Source organism: Harpia harpyja, chromosome Z (assembly GCF_026419915.1).
Source record: "Harpia harpyja isolate bHarHar1 chromosome Z, bHarHar1 primary haplotype, whole genome shotgun sequence".
Lineage (NCBI taxonomy): Eukaryota > Metazoa > Chordata > Aves > Accipitriformes > Accipitridae > Harpia > Harpia harpyja.
This window is the reverse complement of record NC_068969.1, coordinates 79,275,737-79,297,868: the sequence shown is the minus strand read 5'-3', so window position 1 is coordinate 79,297,868 and position 22,132 is coordinate 79,275,737. Positions and strand designations below refer to the sequence as shown.

The 22,132-nt window shown below is 40.1% G+C and overlaps 1 protein-coding gene and 1 long non-coding RNA gene across 4 annotated transcripts in view; one reads left to right on the top strand and one right to left on the bottom strand.

Annotated features, from left to right (window-relative positions):
- Nucleotides 1-371: 371 nt before the first annotated feature.
- Nucleotides 372-10,853, top strand: LOC128137062 (uncharacterized). The gene is made up of 2 exons (XR_008233542.1): nucleotides 372-1,024; nucleotides 4,147-10,853. It is a non-coding gene; the product is annotated as an uncharacterized LOC128137062 (long non-coding RNA).
- SLC24A2 (solute carrier family 24 member 2) overlaps nucleotides 2,147-22,132 on the bottom strand; it is a 113,394-nt gene continuing 93,408 nt past the window's right edge. For all 3 annotated transcript variants that reach the window (XM_052777679.1, XM_052777678.1, XM_052777680.1), the window contains 4 exons: nucleotides 11,854-11,982; nucleotides 5,182-5,271; nucleotides 4,576-4,742; nucleotides 2,147-2,502 (listed from right to left, as the gene is read on the bottom strand). In XM_052777679.1, the coding sequence (XP_052633639.1) occupies nucleotides 2,253-2,502; nucleotides 4,576-4,742; nucleotides 5,182-5,271; nucleotides 11,854-11,982 (636 nt within the window). In that variant the 3' untranslated portion in view covers nucleotides 2,147-2,252. The remainder of the gene's footprint in view (nucleotides 2,503-4,575; nucleotides 4,743-5,181; nucleotides 5,272-11,853; nucleotides 11,983-22,132) is intronic.

Below are 22,132 nucleotides of genomic sequence, written 5' to 3'. Positions count from 1 at the left end.
CTCTGGGACAGATTATACTGTGGAGTCAGCTCTGTAATTTGGGACATCCGTTTCATTTGAGCTCAGAATTTGGGTTATAGATTTCCTTTTGCAAGATTGCTGATCTTGTCAGTAGAGGGCACTGTAGGTATGTATATACCTATCTTTCCGTTGTGTACACCCGTTGAAACAAATGTTAAGAGTTGGGCAGCACTATCGTTAAGACAGGTAAGGATTCTGGAGCAATGAAGGATCTTAAATACATAGGCAAATTTTTGCTCACAACGAGAGAAGCTCACACCAAAAAGCACTAAGAAGCAAGAGATGTTGCAAATGTATGGTTAAGATCAAATACTGATTCTGACTGTAGCTAGGACTTAATACCTTAGAACAAGACATGAGTAGTAGACATTGTAACTCACAGGTTTTTTTGCTTTTGTTCATGAGTATCTCACTTTTTTCTTCATGACATCAGATAGTATTAACATTTTAGCAATTTTTAATATGTGTTTTTTACTGTTTTCTCTACCATTGTTTTCTGTCAAGTCCTTACTCTCTAACCAGATACTGTTACATACAAACACATATAACAGGAAAACAGTAAAGGACAAAGGGGATGAGTGAGATGCAAACAGCATGGAACACAGAAAAATGGACAAGACAAAATGTGCTGAGCCTTCTGTTACACAGCTGTGAGCATGGTATTGCCATTGTGAGCACAATACAAATACAAAACAATGCTGAAACAGGTCACAGAAATGCACTGAAATTTCATGAATTCTAACTGCACAAAAGACTTGAACAAACAAGACGATTATCTGTAATAATTTCTTAACACCCATTCCAGTCCTCTCATTATTTTTTTTTTTGATCATCCAAACTACAGGAAAGATGAAAACTTCGTTGCTTTCTCCCTCCTTATTTTTTTGTTCTAGGTTTGGACCTTCTCCTTTCCTCAGGATTTCAGGAAAAGAATATTGCATTTTCACTCCTTCCTGGGCTTCTTTAGACATTCACACTTCCAGCAATACTGAAAAATTTTCAGGTAGGTTTCCTGCAGCTCCACTATATTTAAATTGTTAGTTTCTCCTACCTAGTTTCAAGATTTGTAAGAGCAAATATGAACTGCCCCAGCTTTGTACATCAGCTGGGGATCTCTTCCAGCAATGGCTATATGTAGCTGTGAAGGTCCTTACACTCCAAGTAATAGTGAAAGATACCCACTTCAGCAATTAGGCTGCCACTTTACAACTACTTCTATTTTCTGTATGAAATACTATGCATAAGCAAATTAGCCTTTTTCTTCTGGCATGAAAAGGCAAACTCATAATGATAACAGCATCTGAAAGCCATTGGTACTGTTGTTGGTATTGCTGCATTAGAAAAAATGGTGTGTTCACACAGTAGTTGTATAATCTCTCTGCATGCTGCATTGCTGTTAAAGAAGAAAGAGTATCCCCATTTTGGTCTTTGCATGTGAATGCAATGAAAATCTGCACAGTTACAAAATGGCCAGGCAGTGTGGCCCCTTCAGTGCCAGAGCCAGAGTTTCTGGAATCTGAAGAGTTTTGCAAGATGTAATAAACCACCATTAATGTCCTGCTGATTGCCTTTACAGAACTGTGATGCAGAGGATCAAAACACTGATGAAGTCCCTGGCTTTGCTGAAATCACATCATATAAATCCACTTATATGAAGAGACGAGCAAGCTCTTCCCTGTCTGTGATTCATGTGCTCGGTGTATGCTTTCCACTCAGGAGTTTCAGCAGATTATCAGAAAAATCCCATACCAGGATGTGTGTGGGGTGGTACCTCCACAAAGTTAATATTAACATTCCCCCTATAAAATGAGAGCTTTAAGAACTGAGCATGCTGTGTGTCTGTGTATACTACTACAGAGAACGAGAAGTCTGCAGATATGTACCATAGGCATAGGAGAAGCAGCAGCTTTCACCACTTCCATGCGTGCGCAGCATCTCCAGTACTGAGCAACGAGGATGTCCTGCAGCAGACAAAGAAAACCTCAGTGCAGCTGGACTCAGCCCTTCAGGTGTGACTGTGCTGTCCAGCAGCGGTCATTCTTCATCTCTGGGATCCACCCTTTGTATCCTTTTCTTTCTTTCTCTCTTTTAAAATTGAGGGAGAGGAAATTTACAAATCCGCATGTTATTCTCATAGAAGCTTTCCATTGCGGTTTTTCACTGTTTCATTTTGATATATGTATTTTTTTAAATAAATATATTTTTTTTTTCTTGAGAAACAGCACTTTCCACTAGATGGAGACAGGACATTGGATCACTTTGTCCTCCAGGAGGACACTGACAATCAGGAACACAAAATAAAGCCCAAACATGAGAAAGCCCAGGATTTTATTCATCCTCCACTTGCAGAAAGCGATGGAGAGGATGACAAAGAGCAGCATGATGAAGAGGAGGACAATCGCACAGAACAGACCATTGCTGCTGACTGTCACCGGGGCAAAGCTGTTAATCACAGCATACAGGAGCCACGGAAGAGGAAGGCTGTTAAGAAACAGAAAAATAAATTGGAAAAATTGCAGAGGTGCAGAAAGGGACACTAGAAAGTTTCTGGAGGCACTTCAAAATACAATCAGAAGCTTCCTGCATAAAGTGAGGCAGGAAGAGTTTCAACTCTTCTAATATGTACATAAATCTAATTTGTCAGCTTGCTCATGGTTCTTGGGGAGAGCACATGGGATTTAGGCTCCCCACTCTTCTACCAGTTACATTGGTGAATTATATTTCCCTTGGCTGACAAATCACCAGGCATCCTGTCTGTGAGCAGAAAGACCCCTTTCTTTTGTTTCTGGATTTCAGACCATCTGTGGAAGAATCTACTTCCAAGAGTCTGCATGACAGGAGGGTGGGTCACATAAAGACATGTCCTTGCCATGAAGAACCAGCACTCTGCAAGGCACTGCTCCCAAAATTTGGCCCTTAAAAGTCTTCATCCACATTTATTGTATAAACCTGTGTTAAAATGTGAACTTCAACGGAACTCCAGTTTAATTTCTGTTTCTGTTTTTGCTGTCATTACATTTCTCATCTCCAATGCCACAGAATGAGGCAACATCCCTCTGGAAGATGTCAAGCTGAAATAAATATTTAAGCCACTGGTTGGAGCTTAGCAGGCTTAGAAAGCATGAAGAGAGTTGTCAGAAGCTTACAACATTCAAACTTTGAATAAGCAGCTCAAGAGAGAATAATTTATTACAGCCTCAGTACTAACTACACCAGCCTATAGCTCCACTGTGCCATTTCTGTTGTAAATATACCAGGTCTAGCAGACTGGTAGAGGACAACATTTCCATTGGCAGGAAGACTAAAAATTTTAAGAAAAGTAAAAAAGCACTTCAAAAGGGAAAAGTTTTGTAATGCACCCTATGTGCTCTAAGTTGAAGCACATGTTAGGGAATAATATTTTCATGTATTTTGCAGATCTGCTGCTTATAGATGTTATTTCAAACACTTCATGCTTCTGGACTAATAGAAAAAAGTGGCCCAGTCTTTCTGCTGTGTCCAAAGGTACTGCCACTAGCTAACAGATGGAGTAAAAAAGCCATTTACTATCCACTCTAACTTCAGGATTCCTTTTTGTATCTGTGCAGTTGCTGGTATATTTTCAGCAGTGAAAACCATGATCTATTCTACGACTAGGCTGTCCAGGACTACAACTATGACTAGACCTGTTCTTCTGCTTATGTGACAGCAAGAAACAATCAAGGATGGAGAAACTGAGAGTATGGACATGATTCTCTGTGCCTCTATCCTGTGCTGAAGATGGGAATGGGGATATAAAGACAGAGTTTGTCTGTATATTTCCTGCACATTTTTGAAACACTGAGACATAGATTACAACATTTCTGGACCTGATCTAGCTTGGTCTCAAAAGGTAAAAAAGGAATTTGATTTCCAACCACACGCCACACATCATTACCCTAGAGCTGCCATGAAGCAGTAAAGTGTAAATAGCACATTTCTGCACCATCTTACGTTGCTTCACATTGTCAGAACTATACAAAGGGTCCTTTGTGTTAATAGAGAATTGGTTTGTAATTTGGGACTTGCCAGGTATATAAGAAAATCACATATCAAGAACAGCCTAAATGAGCTACACAAAACAATGACGTTCTGTTTTTATTACAGGCAACATGCTGAATACGGCAGAGGCAATGAATTGTTCCTGATCATCATTTATAAAGAAAGCTCTAGTATAACCACAATGAGTGGTAACATAAGCAAACAACAGCAACCTGACAAAATGAAAAAAAGCTTCAGAAATTCTTTCTCAGAACAATGCTCTTGCATACTTCTTGAAGTGCAATTCAGTTGCCGAGGCAGCTCTGCAATATATCAGAGAATTAGGCAACAAATTTGTAACAGTTCTGTCATGCAAATATCTATAAACTTCTGAGCACTTGAAACAGTAACATCCATTGCATATTTGCATCACTCTCCTTTTTAAGCACCAATGGCAGAAAATTGTTGTAGACGGCACCTTGGCAAAACCACAGCAACATGCTAAGAACAAAAGACTTGTTAAAATAGACACAATTTTCTTGCTGTAGGACTTACCCCACTGTGATGTCAAATATGTTGCTTCCAACAGAACTGGATACAGCCATGTCCCCCAGACCTTTGCGTGCTACAATAACACTGGTAATAAGGTCAGGAATGGATGTGCCAGCAGCTAGAATAGTCAATCCCATGATTTCTTCGCTAATACCAATGGTCTCTCCAACCTAAAAGCAAAAAAAGAAAAAAAATGTCCTGCAGTGAAGAAATGCTTTCTGCTGTAAACTTGTTTAACCAGGAATATTAACCTGGAGCTTGCCGACTAGCTTGGAGAATACAGGCAAGATTGGAGAATTACTCATTTTCACAGATTTCCACAAGTTTCAGGAGAAAGGTAAGATTGTCAAATAGAACCAGTAGGTATTGACAAGCATTTGCTGATGGCTCTAATGTTACCAGAATGATGAAGTCCTGTGGTCCGGACAACCACAGCCCTCTGAACTACTTTCCATTTACTGAGTAGTGATTTACTTTATCCATGGTCACAGCTCCTAAAATAACGCACTCCTCAGCATGATATAGATGACGGACTCTGATACTAAATGATCTCTCACAGTGCAAAACACAATGCAGGGCTTGTATTTTGTACCAGTATCACCTCCTTACCTGATGTGCCCACCAGACCATTAAGTAAGAAAAAAATGCAATCCAGCTGATAGAGCCAAAAAATGTGATAGGAAAAAATTTTCTTGAGCTCTGAAACAGAAACAGAGAGAAACAGTGAATACCTATGTTGAAGGCTGACATGCTGTACTCTTATTTGCTTCTCAAAATGTCAGCGGCCTCTCCTTTTTTCTGATCACCTGTTCTGACCAACTAGTCTCATCATCATTAGGTGATCAAAAAAAATGTCAAGAATGGTAAGAAACTGACTCACTACACTGATATATACTTCCCTGTGCCTCATTCTTCCGACTGCTTCAGTTGTAAAATAACACCTCCTAACAAATTGTATGATGAATGGCAAGTTTGGGGTTGTCATTTGTGTCATATTCTGTTATGCCACAGTTTGGATATGTGTTTAGCTGAATGGTGGTTTGACTTCTAAATTTATTAATAACTTCATGCTTATTCAGAAAGAATGTTTTCAAATTGCTAAAACAGGTTCCCATACCTTTCATTCATACATCGATAACTTTGCACAACACCTTTCACAGTCAGTATAACAAGGGCTGCCATGTGACAGAGCTAAAAAAATACACATTTAAAATTTATTAGGGCATTTACTTTTCATCGGAAAACAACCACTTTCTCAATTAGAACAGAAGATACGCTAAGCACATATTTGCCATGCTTTGTTTTGTAGAGAAGTTTGTTATAAAAACATGTAAAACACACTTCAAGGCCCTTCAATGAATTAAAAAATCCATATAACACCAAAGTAACTTCATTTTCATTTTTAGCGTCTCCCTTACTAATGTCAAACTTGGAATAGAAAGCATTCTTCTAGCCAATGAATGGGTTATTTACAGATTAATTATTTATTTTGGTTTCTGTTCTTTCCAGTCTTTTGTATCTTCCATATTTCCTATTGGCTAGCTAGATCTATGTAACAAAAAGAGATCAAGTTTACTAAAGGACGGAAACATGACTGCAGTACTGTACCAGGCAATCACTGTCTAATCAAATTAGTGTTTGAAATGAAATTTGTACTGTGAATGAATGCTACCAGTCTTGAATGAAACCACAATCTTTATGGGCATCGACCTTCTGAACACAGATCCTCACCCCAGATTACTTCTGACATGCCACTAGCAGAGTCCTACAATTTTTCATGAATAACCAGTAGGACTGCTTGTGGAAGTTATACCACTTTGAATACTTGCTCCAGGACTACCTTTTCGTGTTAAATCCTCCCTAAATCCACTTCCACTTTTTGCTCTGCAGGGTCTTCCAAAATTTTTGGGCAGTGCACCTTGCCTGTACCCCTCTCCACTGCAGGACATGACCCTGGTGCACAAGGAGACTCATTAGCCTGTGGGTCATTCCTAGGTGTTGTGGGAGCAGACAGGACTGCAGGGCTTTCCCTGAACATGACTTTTGGAGAGAAAATACTATTTGGATTTTGCCAATTCAGCTTGCTCAAGCCATAACAAAGACCTCTTTTAGGGAGTTTATGGAGCTGCACAGCCAGCTTTTCTTGTATAACAGACACAAGAGGCATTTATATGGGATAGCCTCACGTTTAGGAACTGATCAGCATGGGTGGCTGTGGACTAAGAGGTGCTTAGTGAATTGGGCTAGCCATTAGAGCTGGTTATGTGGGGATGACACTGTCTTTTGTCAGCTGAACCAGAAAAGAGCAAGGCTGGTCCACAGCTCATTGAAGTTGTGTAGACTCTTTCTGCTGATGTAAGTGGAATGAGATCAGGTCATTACTGATAGAGAAAAGGTAAAGTCAGCAATGACAATTGTGCATACTCATCTACAAGATGCGACAATTTAAAAGGTCCATATCTGCTCTAGCAGCAGGTGCAACTGTAGGCTGTGCTACAGAACACTTACTCACTCCCTGTGGGCACTCTGCATAATGCTAAAGGCCCTCCTGAAAACTGAGCTCATAAACATTGACTAATGCAACCTGTACAATTCCACAATTGAATATACATAGGAACACATATTAAAGATGGTACAGATTTAACAACAATCCCAAACCCCCTCATACATAAATAACTGAACTTCTGTTGGAGTTAGAAAATCATTCCAGTAGGTGTTTTAAAGGCATTATCTTTAAATACAGGCGTAAATAGCCACAATGGCACCTGGAAACATCCTTTTTCATAGAAATTCCATTACTGTCACAAGCACTGTTTCTAGAACTGTCCAGGGTACTTTGGTTGATCTGCTTCTTAACTGCTTAATTCTTTACAAAGCAGTTAGTTTTTCTAAATTTTTGTCAAATCAGAAAATCTGATGAGCTTCCAATATTTAAACCTACTCAGATGAAGTTTAGATTTTAAAACCAAAACTTTACATGCATTGGGGGATGGAAGACCTTAGTCTGAATAGGAACATGATTTGAAAGGAACACAAAGATGGCTGTTAAAATAGTGATCTGACACCAGTGGGAACAGAACGGAGTCTGGGAGGGATAAATGAATCTAAACAGCAATTTCCTTTTTTTAAACTTAATAGCTAGCACTTCTTTTTCACCATTCTTAGTAGCCAACTCTCTTAACTGTCAAGATTTTTTGTCTTCCTGTAAATACTGGGATTTTCTGGCAACACATATGGTGAATGAGATGATGAAGTCATAAGCTAGTTGCAGCTGGTCACAAATTCTACACAGAGCACCTCATAGCAATGCAATTTGAATAATCACTATACAACACTCCAGATATAAGCATACATTGGCTTATACAAAACTAATACAGCAAGAGCTGTACTGGCCAGTAATAGCTCTCTGTCAGTGTGATTATATATACCAAATGGTTCTTGCAAAACAAGGAGACATTGCCTATCTGAGTCAGACACCCACAGAATTTGGATGGCTAAGAATTACGAGTCAGTAACTTTGCAGCATGTGTATTCCTAGCCTGTCTTAGCCAATCCTCTCCCAGTAAAATTAACTGATAAGCAGCAGTTCAAGACTAAGAGTACTTTAATAGGCGGAACAGTTTAATGACCTATCTTAAAAGGGGGAACATTTAAACTCCAAAAGGGCAAAATTTTAAGCTTGTACATATTACAGGTGATGAAATCAAGAATGGACTCCATAGATGCTGCTATGTAATTTGCATATAGATGAAATTTTTTAAAAAGCAGTAATGAGAGTGCTGATTCTTTTTCAGATGCTGGATTTTATTTCCAGAGTATAATAATAGTCATGCTTATTTTGTAACTAATAACAGCATTTTTTAGAGATTGATCTCATTGCAGCTCCCTCGCTATTGGAAATCTAGAGAGCTGCCAATTCCAAGCATTTTCCTAGAAGAATTAGTCAGAGATGGCAGACAGCAATACTTCTGTCCACCTGTTCTTGTAGCTGTTGTGATGGTTGCCTTGTAAAGACAGAGAACCCCATTTATTACCAATTGGTTCTGTTGTGGTCATGGTAACAGACAAATGAGAAAAGTCATGGCTCATTCAGTTCATATACAATTTTCTTTTAACAAAAGAGAAAGAATTTTGTAGTTTCACTGTAGGTTGGTTGTATTGGTACTGTTCCTGTCTATTAGCAATCTTAAGGACATTTTTTTTGGTACATTTCTGCATTGATTTCATGCCAGCGTCTGAAAAACAGGAGTTTGAGTAGCAAGAATAATCCAAGTACGAAGATTTTTCTTCTAAGAGCCTGATCCTGAAAGATAGTGAGTGCTTAGTAATTTGCAAAGTAACTGTCCTAATTTTAGCCAGTATTATTATCAACATCTTTACTTTACCTTTAACCTGAATGAATCATATGTTTGTCTCATCCATAAATTTATCTGCATTGCAAGCTTTGATTTTCCTTTCATACTTGACAGTGCTTAAATCTGATTACTCAGAACCTCCTCCTGTAACTGGATCTGTGCAGGAACATCTTGTCCTTGTCCCCTTGGTAACAGTGCATCTCTGTATGGCAACAAGAGTTCATGTAAGTTGTACCTCTTCATTGGTAATGGGAATTTGCAGAGATACAACGAACTGCCCCATATGGGTCCAGTGACAGCAGGACTGGAGCCCCAGTAGCCATTTGTCTGGCCTGTGAGACAAAGGGATGGACAGTGCAGTATGGCTATAACAAGAGAGATGTTGTTCAATGTCTGCCACTGACCCACTGGGCCACCTTGGTCATGTCATTTTCCTTGCAATCTGTCAATATCCCTTACTGCAGGAGGTGGACAGTTAGGTTTGTGGCCTTTACAGAACCACTGGGGAAATACGCTATTAGTACAGGAAAAATACCTGTTATTGAACAAAAAGTCAGGTACAAAATTCCCCAAGGGCACACCTACCTCTGGTGTACTGCCAGCAACATTACTGATGTTATAGTAAGGATTTTAATATATACTGGCTTAATGTGAGCAGGTATTATTAAGGCACTAAACACACATTAAAACATGTCAGCTATTGAAACAGCTGAGAGTTAGTTGAACTAATGCATAGCCTACTCTAAGTATATAAAAATCTGCGTATCTGTACACCAGAGTATAATAAAGCAGCAAGGATTTTGCTAACTTTATAACCAGAGACCTTGTATAAGAAATAATTTTTCTAGAGCTTCTGGGTCTCATGGAGCTAAATATAGCTCGGTATAGTACAAGTAAATGCAGTCAAACCATCTCCATTATGTGGAGATAAAATATACTGTAGAAAAGAGACTCTAGGAGGAAAGGAGAACTCATTTTTGATAAGTGGACACCCACAGAGGATGTCAAAGGATCCATATGGTCTCTCAAATCAGTATATAGCACACAAGTGTTCATTTTATATATCCACATGCTAATCTGAGCATCCTGATGCAGAATTTGGCTTTCTGACTAAAATTACCACGCTGGCAAATCAAGCCCCTGAGGGTAGGCCTACCTACAAAATCTACTTAAGTATTATTTTAGGTTTGTTTTAACTTTTGCCTTATGGATTTCATGGAAAGTTATTTTCTGATGCACATGCTGAGCTGTGATATTGGGTTTTGTTGTTGTTAGGAAGGGAATAGCAGGGATGGCACCCGGGCATAAGTGAAAATATTTGAGAGTCAAACACACCAATGAAGTGTCCTTGAAAAGTTACACAGTTTATGCAACCATCTGGTTAATTCTTTGACAGCAATGTTCAAAGCAAGCAGCTTGTCATACTGATACAGCCCATTACCTCTTCTGTTATTACTACATGTAATAAAAACCTATATTTCTTTTACTTCTGTATAAAAAGCTACTCCTTTCAGTGAATGAAATTTAAAAACTCTGTTGCCCATTGACGAATCTGGCGTATACAACCGTGCTTATATTTTGTGTTACGGCAGGGTATTTTAGCTGTAAGATGTCAGCATGCCAGTTCTGCTGTGAGTAATACTAGTGTTAATAATCACACCCATCACACATTTCCACACAACTTCTTGAGATATTTGCTTTCCAAAACCATTATTGTAACAACGGTTCTCATTTGTACAGTACAGAATATTGGATAAGGCTAAATGTCTATTGATGTTAACTCCAGATTTTCAAAATTCAAAATAATTGACGTACTTATTTCTTAGCAGTACTTTCTTATTTGGGGCCAAACTATGAAAAAAAATTACAGGGATGGTTCTCAATGATAAAAGGAGGGCATAAATAAAGAAATAAACAATCTTGAAATTCATGTAGTATGTTCTCTGTGTTACCAAACAAAACATGTTTACCAGAGTTGTTTGAAAACTTCAAGAAAGCAAGCTTAAAGATTGGAAGGGAAAATGTCAGTTTATATCCTTTGAGAAACCTTTATCTAAAAACAAATCAGAGGTCTTATTTTAGCTTGTTTCTTGCACTGAATTGCAGTTTTTCAGTGTGTGTGAGGAGGAAAAAAGAATTCAGGGTGTTGATTTATAACCTTATAAGCTGTGCATCCCCCTCTTGCAGCAGTTTTAAATCAATTTTTGATCCAGAAAGGAAAAGAGATTAAAAAAGGATTTTTTCAGCTCTTGACTTTTTTCCTTTTACTTTCCATGAACCTCCCCAGTCAGGTCTATTTGTATATGTGAACATAAAAGTGATAAGACCTGATAACTTGTCACAAAAAGTCATTTGTATTAATAATCAGTCTTACATTACTTCAAGCCGTGTTTGGGACAAAACTAGCAAGTATTTTACACATGGATGGACTTATGGATCTTGTTCTAGTATGAAAATTAAAAGATGACAAGTAGAAGACAAAGGTCTAGTAGAACACGCATTTAAGAGAAATGCATATCATTATTTTTGAATCACAGAGAAAATTTAGACAGTCTAAAATCTTTCCAGTCATACCCTTTAGGGCACTGCAGATGACAGACTTCCTCAGCACTTATGTGATATTCAGTGGAGATCTAGAAATGCAGATTTGAAGGCCCTGAAGAAGTTTTAAGAGCTTTCGCTTTGTGTCATAAAATATTAGTGAATACAAAGAGCAATCTTTATAGAGCTGTTACCAACCAGTTGCCCATAAGCACACAATTGAAGATTTGAAGAATGATGTGTGACCTCTTCTTCAAAAAAGAAAATATCAAAAAAAATCATTAGCCCTATTTTTACATAAATCCATTACTGTCCTTTTTTGGCATTTAGCTAGAAAGCCACCCCGTTGTGCAGAACACACTGACTTACAACAACAGTTACTTACAGGTTTTCTGACATCCGGGAGAGAAGCCCACAGTGGAAAAACAATAGGTAGTACAAGAAGGTAGGTGAGCTGCTTGCGTGGGGTGTCAGGCCAGGCCAGGCTGAGAGGCTGGTCCTCATCCTCTTCATTCTGTAAGAAAAGCCGCAGTGAGTAGAATACTGAAATGGGTGAATGAGGTTATGGATTCTTTAAAGAGGAGTCCTGAGGACTGTGCTGTGTTTCAGTGAGAACCCATGGGGCCAGAAAACATACCATTAACACTGCACCTACCTAACAACATTAGCTAGTACAGAGTAAAAAGATTTTGGCCAGACTATGAGATAACCCTGCAGCACAGGCTGCCTGAGGACATTTGTCTGTGGCTATGCTGACAGTGATGCTGGTCCCTTGGGATGCATGGAGCAGAGTTGTGCCTTCTCCCTGGAGGGGAACCTTTGCCTCTGATACGTCTTCCCACAGGCTCTCCTTTGGGATGTGGCCTAGTCTAGTCAGGGGTCAAAACTGGTCTGAACTGCATCAAGCCTGGCCACATACAGACAGAGATAGAGATAGAGATAGAGATAGAGACAGAGATAATGTATGTGCGTGTGTGTGTACACAAATATACGCACATAAATACATATATATGTGCATATATATGTAAATATATATCTAACTTTTTAAGCTTTTGTGAGTAACTTTAAAAGTTATTATTATTAGAGAGAGAGAAAGAGATATTTATTTTCTTGTCCATAGGACCACAGGGTACTTCAGGCTGGCAGGGACCTTGGGAGCTTCACTGCTCAGCTGAGGGGGTCAGACCAGGCTGACTCAGCGCTCTGCCCAGTCAAGCTGTGGAACCATCAAGGATGGAGATGACCCAACCTCCCTGGGCCCCGGCTCCACTGCCGGGCTGTCCTCGTGGGGAATCTCTTATTTCCAGCTTGACCCTCTCATGTTTAGCCCAGCCACAACACAGCAGTTTTCTTAACAACTTGGTACTAGAGCTAATGGGAAGACATTCCTCTCTTATTTGTGTAGCTGATTTTCACATCAATCTCTAGTCTCCTTTTATGTGTATGCTGTTCAGCTCTCATCTCCATTACAGAGTAGGTGTAGAGGGACCTTCTGCCATGACAGAAAACCTTTTGGTTGCCACACACTTCTCTTTCCTTAGACTGCTTCTGCTAACAAAATGGAGCCCTCTTAGACTGCCACAGAAAGAAAGCAAAGTGAGCGTGATTCAGTCTTTTGGGTGTATGTATTAAAATAACTTTTTAACTTTTATCACAGGTAGGCGATCACTCCAGAATTGCACATGGATCTAACTTATACCACAGAATAAGGCAACAGAAAAAAACGGCCTAAATGGTTCTTTCACATAGATGTGTGTAATGCAAACCCTGTTAAGCTTGTGGAAAAATTTCTAGAGAGCTCAGTGAAAGCTAAAGAAGTCCAAAAAAGAGTACGTGGTGAAAACTGTGTTTGAGAGCATCAGAGGTATACAACTACTTCTTCATGTAGTGTTCTTCTTTTCTTCTTTTGCAAAAAGATAATAATTGAGAATTCAGTCCTCTCTGCAGTGTGCAAGTTACTCCTCCCATAGATTTATAATACAGGTTTCTTGTTAGTTATTGCCCTGTCTTAAGATCACTTACATACACCTTATGACAATGCTGTAAGAAGCAGTCATTTGAATGACCACATCAGTTATTTTTTTCTAAGCAAAAGAGTTACTGATGAAATGTCAGCATATGTTGGTATTGTTCAAAATATTTTCTACTTACTGCTAGTTTCCGCTGAATAACTGGTCTTAATTATTCTACTATTATGAACTCCTGAATTGTTCAACTACTCAGTTACCTGAACTGACCAGTACCTACACAAGCAAGTGCAACTATTAGCTCAGGCTCTTCCATCATGACAGTATCACCTGACACCAATGGACTGGAAGCAAATCCCTATTTACCTCTTGACACATTGACAGGCTGCAGCTACTTTGACAGTTATGTCAGATGACAGTATTTTGTTAACCCCTACACTTTGTGAAACTCCCAAGTTGCATGATTGTAGGACAACAGTAAAGTGAACAGGCTATATAATAGGTTAAGATTTTAAAACGTACATAGGCACAATTTGCCACACTCCACACAGTACTTAAGGGGCTCCTAAGCAACGTAAGAGGCTAGCTTTTGCCTTTAGCTTTCAGCTCTTTACCAAAGTGGGCAGATGATCTGTACTTCACTGCTGCAATCTATTGAAGTCTGACTTTTGGGGGACTGGACTGGTGCAGGAGTTTGTGGGGCTACTTCCTAAAAACCAAATCCATCCCTTTTCCATTCTGGTAGATGCTCTTGGGGTGGGAAAATCAATCTGAGATGGACACTCAGCTTTGAAACATGATGACTGAGGTAAAATTTGAGCACAAAAGGACCAATTGAAGGGTTGCCTAGGTAACTTTTTCTGAGTGGCCTGTGTATAATTCAAGCTGCGGACTCAGCTGGAATAAAGCTCCGTAAATGACTGCTTCATAAACAGCACTGAGTGACAAAGTACTTCCTGAATTGCCATCTTTAGAGATTAGGCATGATTAACAACTGTATTTAATCACAATAAAAGCTTTACATTAGTCTGAGTTTGCACATGAGTCTGCAAAATATATGGAAATTAATACTTAAGTTGGTTCACGCAGTACTGTACCAGTACACACCGTACTTCAACACTGGGCCTTATTCCGGTCTCGTGTCTGTGTCAAACAGCATTGGGCCAGCATGAGCACACAGGCAACATGAGTGGCTCTAGCAAAGGACCACAAAGAATTACATACGGAGATTGCCAGACGTCTCCTGGGAAACCTTGATCCATCCGTTTGAGATCTTTTCACCTTCAAGTTGTACTGCCTCATCCTTCTCACCAAGAAAACTATTCCCAAATTGTAATGCCAAACTTGAGCTCACAGTGCAGTGGGACAAAACCTTTTTTCTCACTTGTTTAACTCCAGGATGCATTACAGATGCTACAGACTAGATCTCCATTTCCTATTTTGTAAACTGGAATCAGCATCTGATTTTCAAATGCTGACCTTCCAAAAATCAGTGGAAGTAAGGAAGTTGAATGTATTTGTAAATCTAGCTTCCATGAATTTCAAAGCAATGCTGAACTATCCTCTGAGGTTGAAGACATGAAAGGGAAATAATTTTGGCAGCTATAAAACCACGCAAATGTGAGCGTCATGCTCTGGACTAAGCGGCAGTGATATAAAATGACTCAGCACAGATTTATGGCAGAGATTGCGTGCACTGTCTGTGGTTCCAGCCTATCTGCAATGTACATACTGAATATGCATTCTCACAGTTTGTACAAACTAATACTGAAACCACAGTTTTTGATTTATTTTAGTCTGCATAATGAAAACTCAGTACGTGCAATGTTCAGTATGATTCTCTTCTGCAATGCTAAGAAAAACACAATGATAACATGACATACACACTGGAATTCAGTTTCCTAAACACACATATGGTGGTGACATTTTAGTTACCTTCTGGTGTCTCACTTGACCTCCACATGCTGCATCAGAAGTGGAGAATATTCTGCTCGTTTATGACATACCTGCCACCACTATGCAAAAATCTCCATTCCTCTAAGCCAGCTCAGGTGGTACTACGTACCCATCTATACGCAAATGAGTATCACCCTAAAACTCATTCCCTGCTATAACTCTGTAGCTAATTAGCATTAAAGATACTAGAGTGAACGTATGGGAAACCTGCATTAGTTGACATTATGAACTCTGATGATAATCCAGTATCTACTCAGTTTCATGTGAACCTAAATTTAACTGCTGTCACAAAAACACAGGTCATACTATAGTCAAGTAAAACCTGAAGCTGTACAGACAATCATGGTTCTTCTTCATTTCCAAGTCCATTTTGGTGACTTTTCTGAAAGGATTGTCCAGAATATGCTAATGAACATAGAAATGAACAGTTTGTTTATATTGTTACAAATAACATTAATTCTAAGTGTTCTAGATAGTCATTAAACACATTAATACTGTTCCTGGCAGAAATGACTGGCACCAATATAACTTTCTCTTATGATCATGATCATCTGAAGACCTTTTCCATGGCTGCATTTAAAAGCTGATGCCTGGTAGGTAATATGTGATTTGGAGGTGGGAGAGGATAAAGTAGTGTAAAATCTCTACAGTTTTTTTATAATATGGTAAGACTGACTGGACTAAGAAGATAGAAACAGCCATATTAAGCAAGACCAAAGGCCCATTTACACTAGTATGTTGCTTCTGGCAATGGTCAGACATGGGCACTCAGGGAAGAAGTATTGGAATGAGGCATATTTTTTAATCTTCCACAAATTCATACAATCATAGAATCATTTAGGTTGGAAAAGACCCTTAAGATCATCAAGTTCAACCGTAAACCTAACATTGCCAAATCCACCACTAAACCACGTCCCTAAGTGCCACGTCTACACATCTTTTAAACATCTCCAGGGATGGTCACTCCACCACTTCCCTGGGCAGCCTGTTCCAATGCTTGACAACCCTTTCAATGAAAAATTTTTTCCTAATATCCAATCTAAACCTCCTCTGCTGCATCTTGAGGCCATTTCCTCTCATCCTATCACTTGCTACTTGGGAGAAGAGACTGACACCCACCTCACTACAACCTCCTTTCAGGTAGCTGTAGAGAGCAATAAGGTCTCCCCTCAGACCCCTTTTTTCCAGACTAAACAACCCCATTTCCCTCAGCTGCTCCTCATAAGACTTGTTCTCTAGACCCTTCACCAGCTTCATTGCTCTTCTTTGGACATGCTCCAGCACCTCAATGTCTTTCTTGTAGTAAGGGGCCCAAAACTGAACACAGTGCCTCACCAGTGCCAAGTACAGGGCAATGATCACTTGCCAAGTCCTGCTGGCCACACTATTTCTGATACAGGCCAGGATGCCATTGGCCTTCTTGGCCACCTGGGCACACTGCTGGCTCATATTCAGTCAGCTGTCAACCAACACCCCCACGTCCTTTTCCTCCAGGCAGCTTTCCAGCCACTCTTCCCCAAGCCTGTAGTGTTGCATGGGGGTGTTATGACCCAAGTGCAGGACCCAGCATGTAGCTTTTTTGAACTTCATACAACTGGCCTTGGCCCATCAATCCAGCCTGTTCAGATCCCTCTGTAGAGCCTTCCTACCCTCAAGCAGATCAACACTCTCACCCAATTTGGTGTTGTCTACAAACTTACTGAGGGTGCACTCGATCCCCTCATCCAGATCATTGATAAAGATACTGAACAGAACTGGCCCCAGTACTGAGCCCTGGTGAACATGACTTGTGACTGCCTGCCAGCTGGATTTAACTCAATTCACCACAACTCTTTGGGCCCAGCCATGCAGCCAGTTTTTTACTCAGCGAAGAGTTCACCCATCCAAGCCATGAGCAGCCAGTTTCTCCGGGAGAACGGTGTAGGAAACAGTATCAAAGACTTTACTAATGTCCAGGTAAACAACATCCATAGCCTTTCCCCCATCCACTAAACGGATCACCTTGTCATAGAAGGAGATCAGGTTAGTCAAGCAGGACCTGCCTTTCATACACCAATGGTGACTGGGCCTGATAACCTGATTGTCCTGTACATGCCATGCGATAGCACTCAAGATAATCTGCTCCATAACCTTCCCTGGCACCAAGGTCAGGCTGACAGGCCTGTAGTTCCCCAGATCCTCCTCCCGGCCCTTCTTGTACATGGGTGTCACATTTGCTAAACTCCAGTCAACTGGGACCTCCCTGGTTAGTCAGGACTGCTGAATAAATGATGGAAAGTGGCTTGGTGAGCCCTTCTGCCAGCTCCCTCAGTACCCTTGGGTGGATCCCATCTGGCCCCATAGACTTGTGTGTGTCTAAGTGGTGTAGCAGGTTGCTAACCGTTCCACATTGGACTATGGGGACTTCATTCCGCTCCCTGTCCCTGTCTTCCAGCTCAGTGGGCTGGATGCCCTGAGAACTGGTCTTACTATTAAAGACTGAGGCAAAGAAGGCATTAAGTACCTCAGCCTTTTCCTCATCCTTTGCCACTGTTTTCCCTCAAATCCAATAAAGGATGGAGATTCTCCTTAGCCCTCCCTTTGTAGGGAATATATTTATAGAAACATTTTTTATTGCCTTTTACTGCAGTAGACAAATTAAATTCTAGTTAGGCTTTGGCCCTTCTAATTTTCTCCCTGCATAACATCATGACATCCTTGTAGTCCTCCTGAGTGGCCTGCCTCTTCTTCCAAAGGTCATAAACTCCTTTTTTTCCTGAGTTCCAGCCAAAGCTCTATGTTCATCCAGGCTGGTGGTCTTCCCTGCTGGTTCGTCTTTTGGCACATAGGGACAGCTTGCTCCTGCACCTTTAAGATTTCCTTCTTGAAGAATGTCCTGCCTTCCTGGACTCCTTTGCCCTTCAGGACTGCCTCCCAAGGGACTCTGTCAACCAGGCCCCTAAAGAGGCCCAAGTCTGCCCTCCAGATGTCCAAGGTAGCAGTTCTGCTGACCCCTCCCCTTACTTTCCAAGAATTGAAAACTCTTATAATTTTGTGGTCGCTAGGCCCAAGACAGCCTCCAAACTCCAACCACTGCATCACCCACAAGTCCTCTGTTCACAAACAGCAGGTCCAGCGGGATGTCTGCCCTAGTTGGTTACTCACCCACTGTATCAGGGAGTTATCTTCTACACACTCCAGGAACCTCCTAGACTGTTTCCTCTTTGCTGCATTGTATTTCCAGCAGACATCTGGTAAGTTGAAGTTGCCCATGAGAACAAGGGCTAGCAATTGTAAGACTTCTCCCAGCTGCTTATAGAATATTTCATCTGTGTCTTCATCCTGGTTGGGTGGTCTGTAACAGACCCTCACCATGATCTCTGCCTTATTGGCTTTTCCCTTGACTCTTACCCATAAACACTCGACCCTTTCATCACCATCAAGCTCTAGACAGTCAAAACACTTCTTAACATACAGGGCCACCCCACAGCCTCTTCTTCCTTGCCTATCCCTTCTGAAGAGTTTATAGCCATCCATTGCAGCACTCCAGTTGTCATCCCACCATTTTTCCATGATTGCAATTACATCATAGTTCTCCTGCTGCACAATGGCTTCCAACTTCTGTTTGTTGCCCATGCTGCGTGCACTGGTGTAGACGCACTTCAGTCGGGCTATTGATCCTGCCACCTTTCTGGGAGGAGAAGCCCTAATTCCTATGTGACTGTTCCCAGGTGCTTCAGTGGTTTCTAATGCATTGACAACCCTTACATCTTTGCTGCTGTGTGGATCTCCATCCCCCACCTCCACTGAGATGGCTGTGGTGCTGTGTGCATTAGTACAGGGACATTTCAAATGTCCTCCAGTGTACTCAGCACATTGTCTAGTAGATTGAAGGACGTTGCTAGCACACTGTCCTTCCCTCAAACGTTGGTGTGCCACCCCCAGGCTTAACTCTAGTGAGCCTGGTTTTATCCCTTTCCCCCTTCAAATCTAGTTTAAAGCTCTTTCAATGAGCCCAGCTAACTCCTGCGCAAAGATCCTTTTCCCTCTTTGAGACAGGTATACCATGTCTATTGACAGCAGGCCTGGTGTCATGTAGACCAACCCATGATCAAAAACCACAACATTCTGCCAGTGACACCAGTCTCAGAGCCAGTTATTGATCTGCTGGGTCCTCCTGTTTCTTCCCTCATCATTTCTTGAAGTGGAAGGGTAAAGGAGAAAAATACTTTTGCTACTGATCCCTTAATAGGTCATTAAAGGTTTAGACGTAAGCTGCATTAGATCTTCATATATAATAGTCATTAATGTGTTTCTATGAAATTCTCATTAGCTGTCATAATTCTCTCCACTCTTTTATTTATTGTATCCTCATTTTTTCTTGCTTGGGACTGTCTTTTTGTTACATATACATTTGCAGTGCTGAATATCATATGTATACTCATGCCTAGATGGGATGGATGTAGTACCCTAGCGCATATTAATCAATAATTATAACCAAATTAATTCTCTAATAGGAAAATGCTCCCTTTGCATATTCTACCAGGGTTAATGAGGTACATCTTTAAACTACAAAAGATACAGTTAAGATACCACATTTTCAAAAAATAAGATTAGAAATGTTTCGCTCTGTGTTCTCTTTTATACATCTGTAACAAATATTCTTTTCTTGTAAACCAATCTATGCATATTCATAACCCTCTTCTTGCTACTTCAATTCTTCTATGTAACTCATTACAAATAATGAAAAAGGTACCAAATCTCTGGATGCTCCATCCTTCACAAGTTCTTCATCCAAGAACTTCTATCTAATATTTGTCTGTAATCCACAGAAACCTCTTAGTGGTTTGCTCAGGACTGGTCAGACAACTTTTCCCAGTCTCCCAAGAAAATTCTTCCAAACAGAGGAAATGATGGTGTGTTTCTCATTATATAAACAATATAAACATATGGTGAGATTTCGTCAATAACTGTTTTGTTTATAAACAACAGCTTATAGCAAACTCCATCTGCCAAAGTCACAATGTAGTCACTACTTCTAGCAAACATCAGAAAATCATCTCAATGGATGCTTATGCTCATATTATCTTAGGAAAAACAGTTGCTTTTCTGGCACACATCAAACTACATTTTTATACCTGTTTCCTGACAGTAGGACAAAATGGAAAACAAGTACAATGAGCCACCTCAAACTTAGCTGAAATACTGAATCTGCCACTATTTACCAACTAGTCTGTATTGTGTAACAGCTATAGCATAAGAATTATATTCTGAGGGTTATTCTGTTAGCCCAACTAAGCTGAAGAGCTGAGCTATAAATTCTCATGGTTGTACATTTCTTGTGCATTTTGACTTCTGATATCATGAATCAATACAGAATTAGCATTAGGACTCCAGAAGAAAGAAAACTGCAGATAGGAACTATCTGCAGCTCTATTTGCTTATGCTAAAGTAAAGTACAGATATTGTACCATCTATAAATAGGCAATTTATTTCTTTGCCTGATAGTGCTGCAAAAGACTGCTGAGCTTTTTTTTTTCTCGGAAATGAAGAGCTCTGTACAACCCAACTTCTCACAGTGAGTGAATCAAGAAAAAATTATGATGTCTGAAAATGTTGCCTGTCTCAGAGGTAAGTACTGATTTTCAGAACTGAGATGGATTTTCTTCTATAGAATAGCAAATCTCACATTAATTTATTTCACTAGAAAGGCAGAGGACAAAGGCAATTGGAGCCCTACTGTGAACAGCCTCAAGTCTCTGCTTTCTGTTTCTTGTCTGTAACTTGAATCGTGCATTTATCTTCTCCTACCTCTCATCTGGAAAAAACAGTATGTGAAAGAAGGTGAGATAGTAAGCCAGTACAGTAGTATGCAATTTCTATGGGTAGTTAAGACAGAACGCAACGTCTTTCCTCATGAATTCTTGAGTAAAATTCAAGCAGGGAGTAAAATTAAATCCCTGAGCTTTCAGAATGCATTCTGTATATATGGATACTCTTCTTAGGGCAGCTAATTTGTATTAACCCTCTCTGCACTGTGAACTCACTGGGAAGAGGTACCTTTGTGGTGGAGCCTATGTGAAGGAGCGAGGCTCAAGTAGGTATTTGCTCCAGATTCTGCTATTGCTGCTTGTATCCTCTTGGGCTTTTACACAAATACCTGAAAGCAGAGCTCCTGGAGCTTATATGCAGTTTTTTTATGCCCATGTTACTGCCAGCATTCTTCAGGCAATTTGAAAAGAAATACTCAGAATGTAATAGTCAAAACTGCAGTCAGCCCACCAGGAGAAGTAACTGCTATGGTGTGATGGAGAAACATCTGAAGAATAAGCCTTTGTCTTCATGCTGTTTTTCACTGTCCTAGTTTTCAAGTAAGGCAAACTGGTATACAGCAGAAGAAAATGTGGAATAGGCAACTGAGAAGCCTTGGGAAAATAAAGATCAACCCCTTTTGATGGCAGCGCCATTCTCATTAATTTACAAAGAGCTATACAGGCAAACAAGATTTACTTTACATTTACTTTAGACTGAGTGTGGCAACTGAAAAAAAACGTTTGGGCTTTGGAAAATTTATTTTTAATGATCAATCAAACAAATACCAGGGATGCTGGAATATATAATGGCCTTACAACAAAGGCTGCTCTAATCACCTCTACCCTCTTGCTATGAAACAGAAATGTTTAATATAGCCCAGAATCATAGCCTGAGACAGAGAACGCAACGCTACTCAGATTCACATCATGCTAATTTGATTCAAACAGA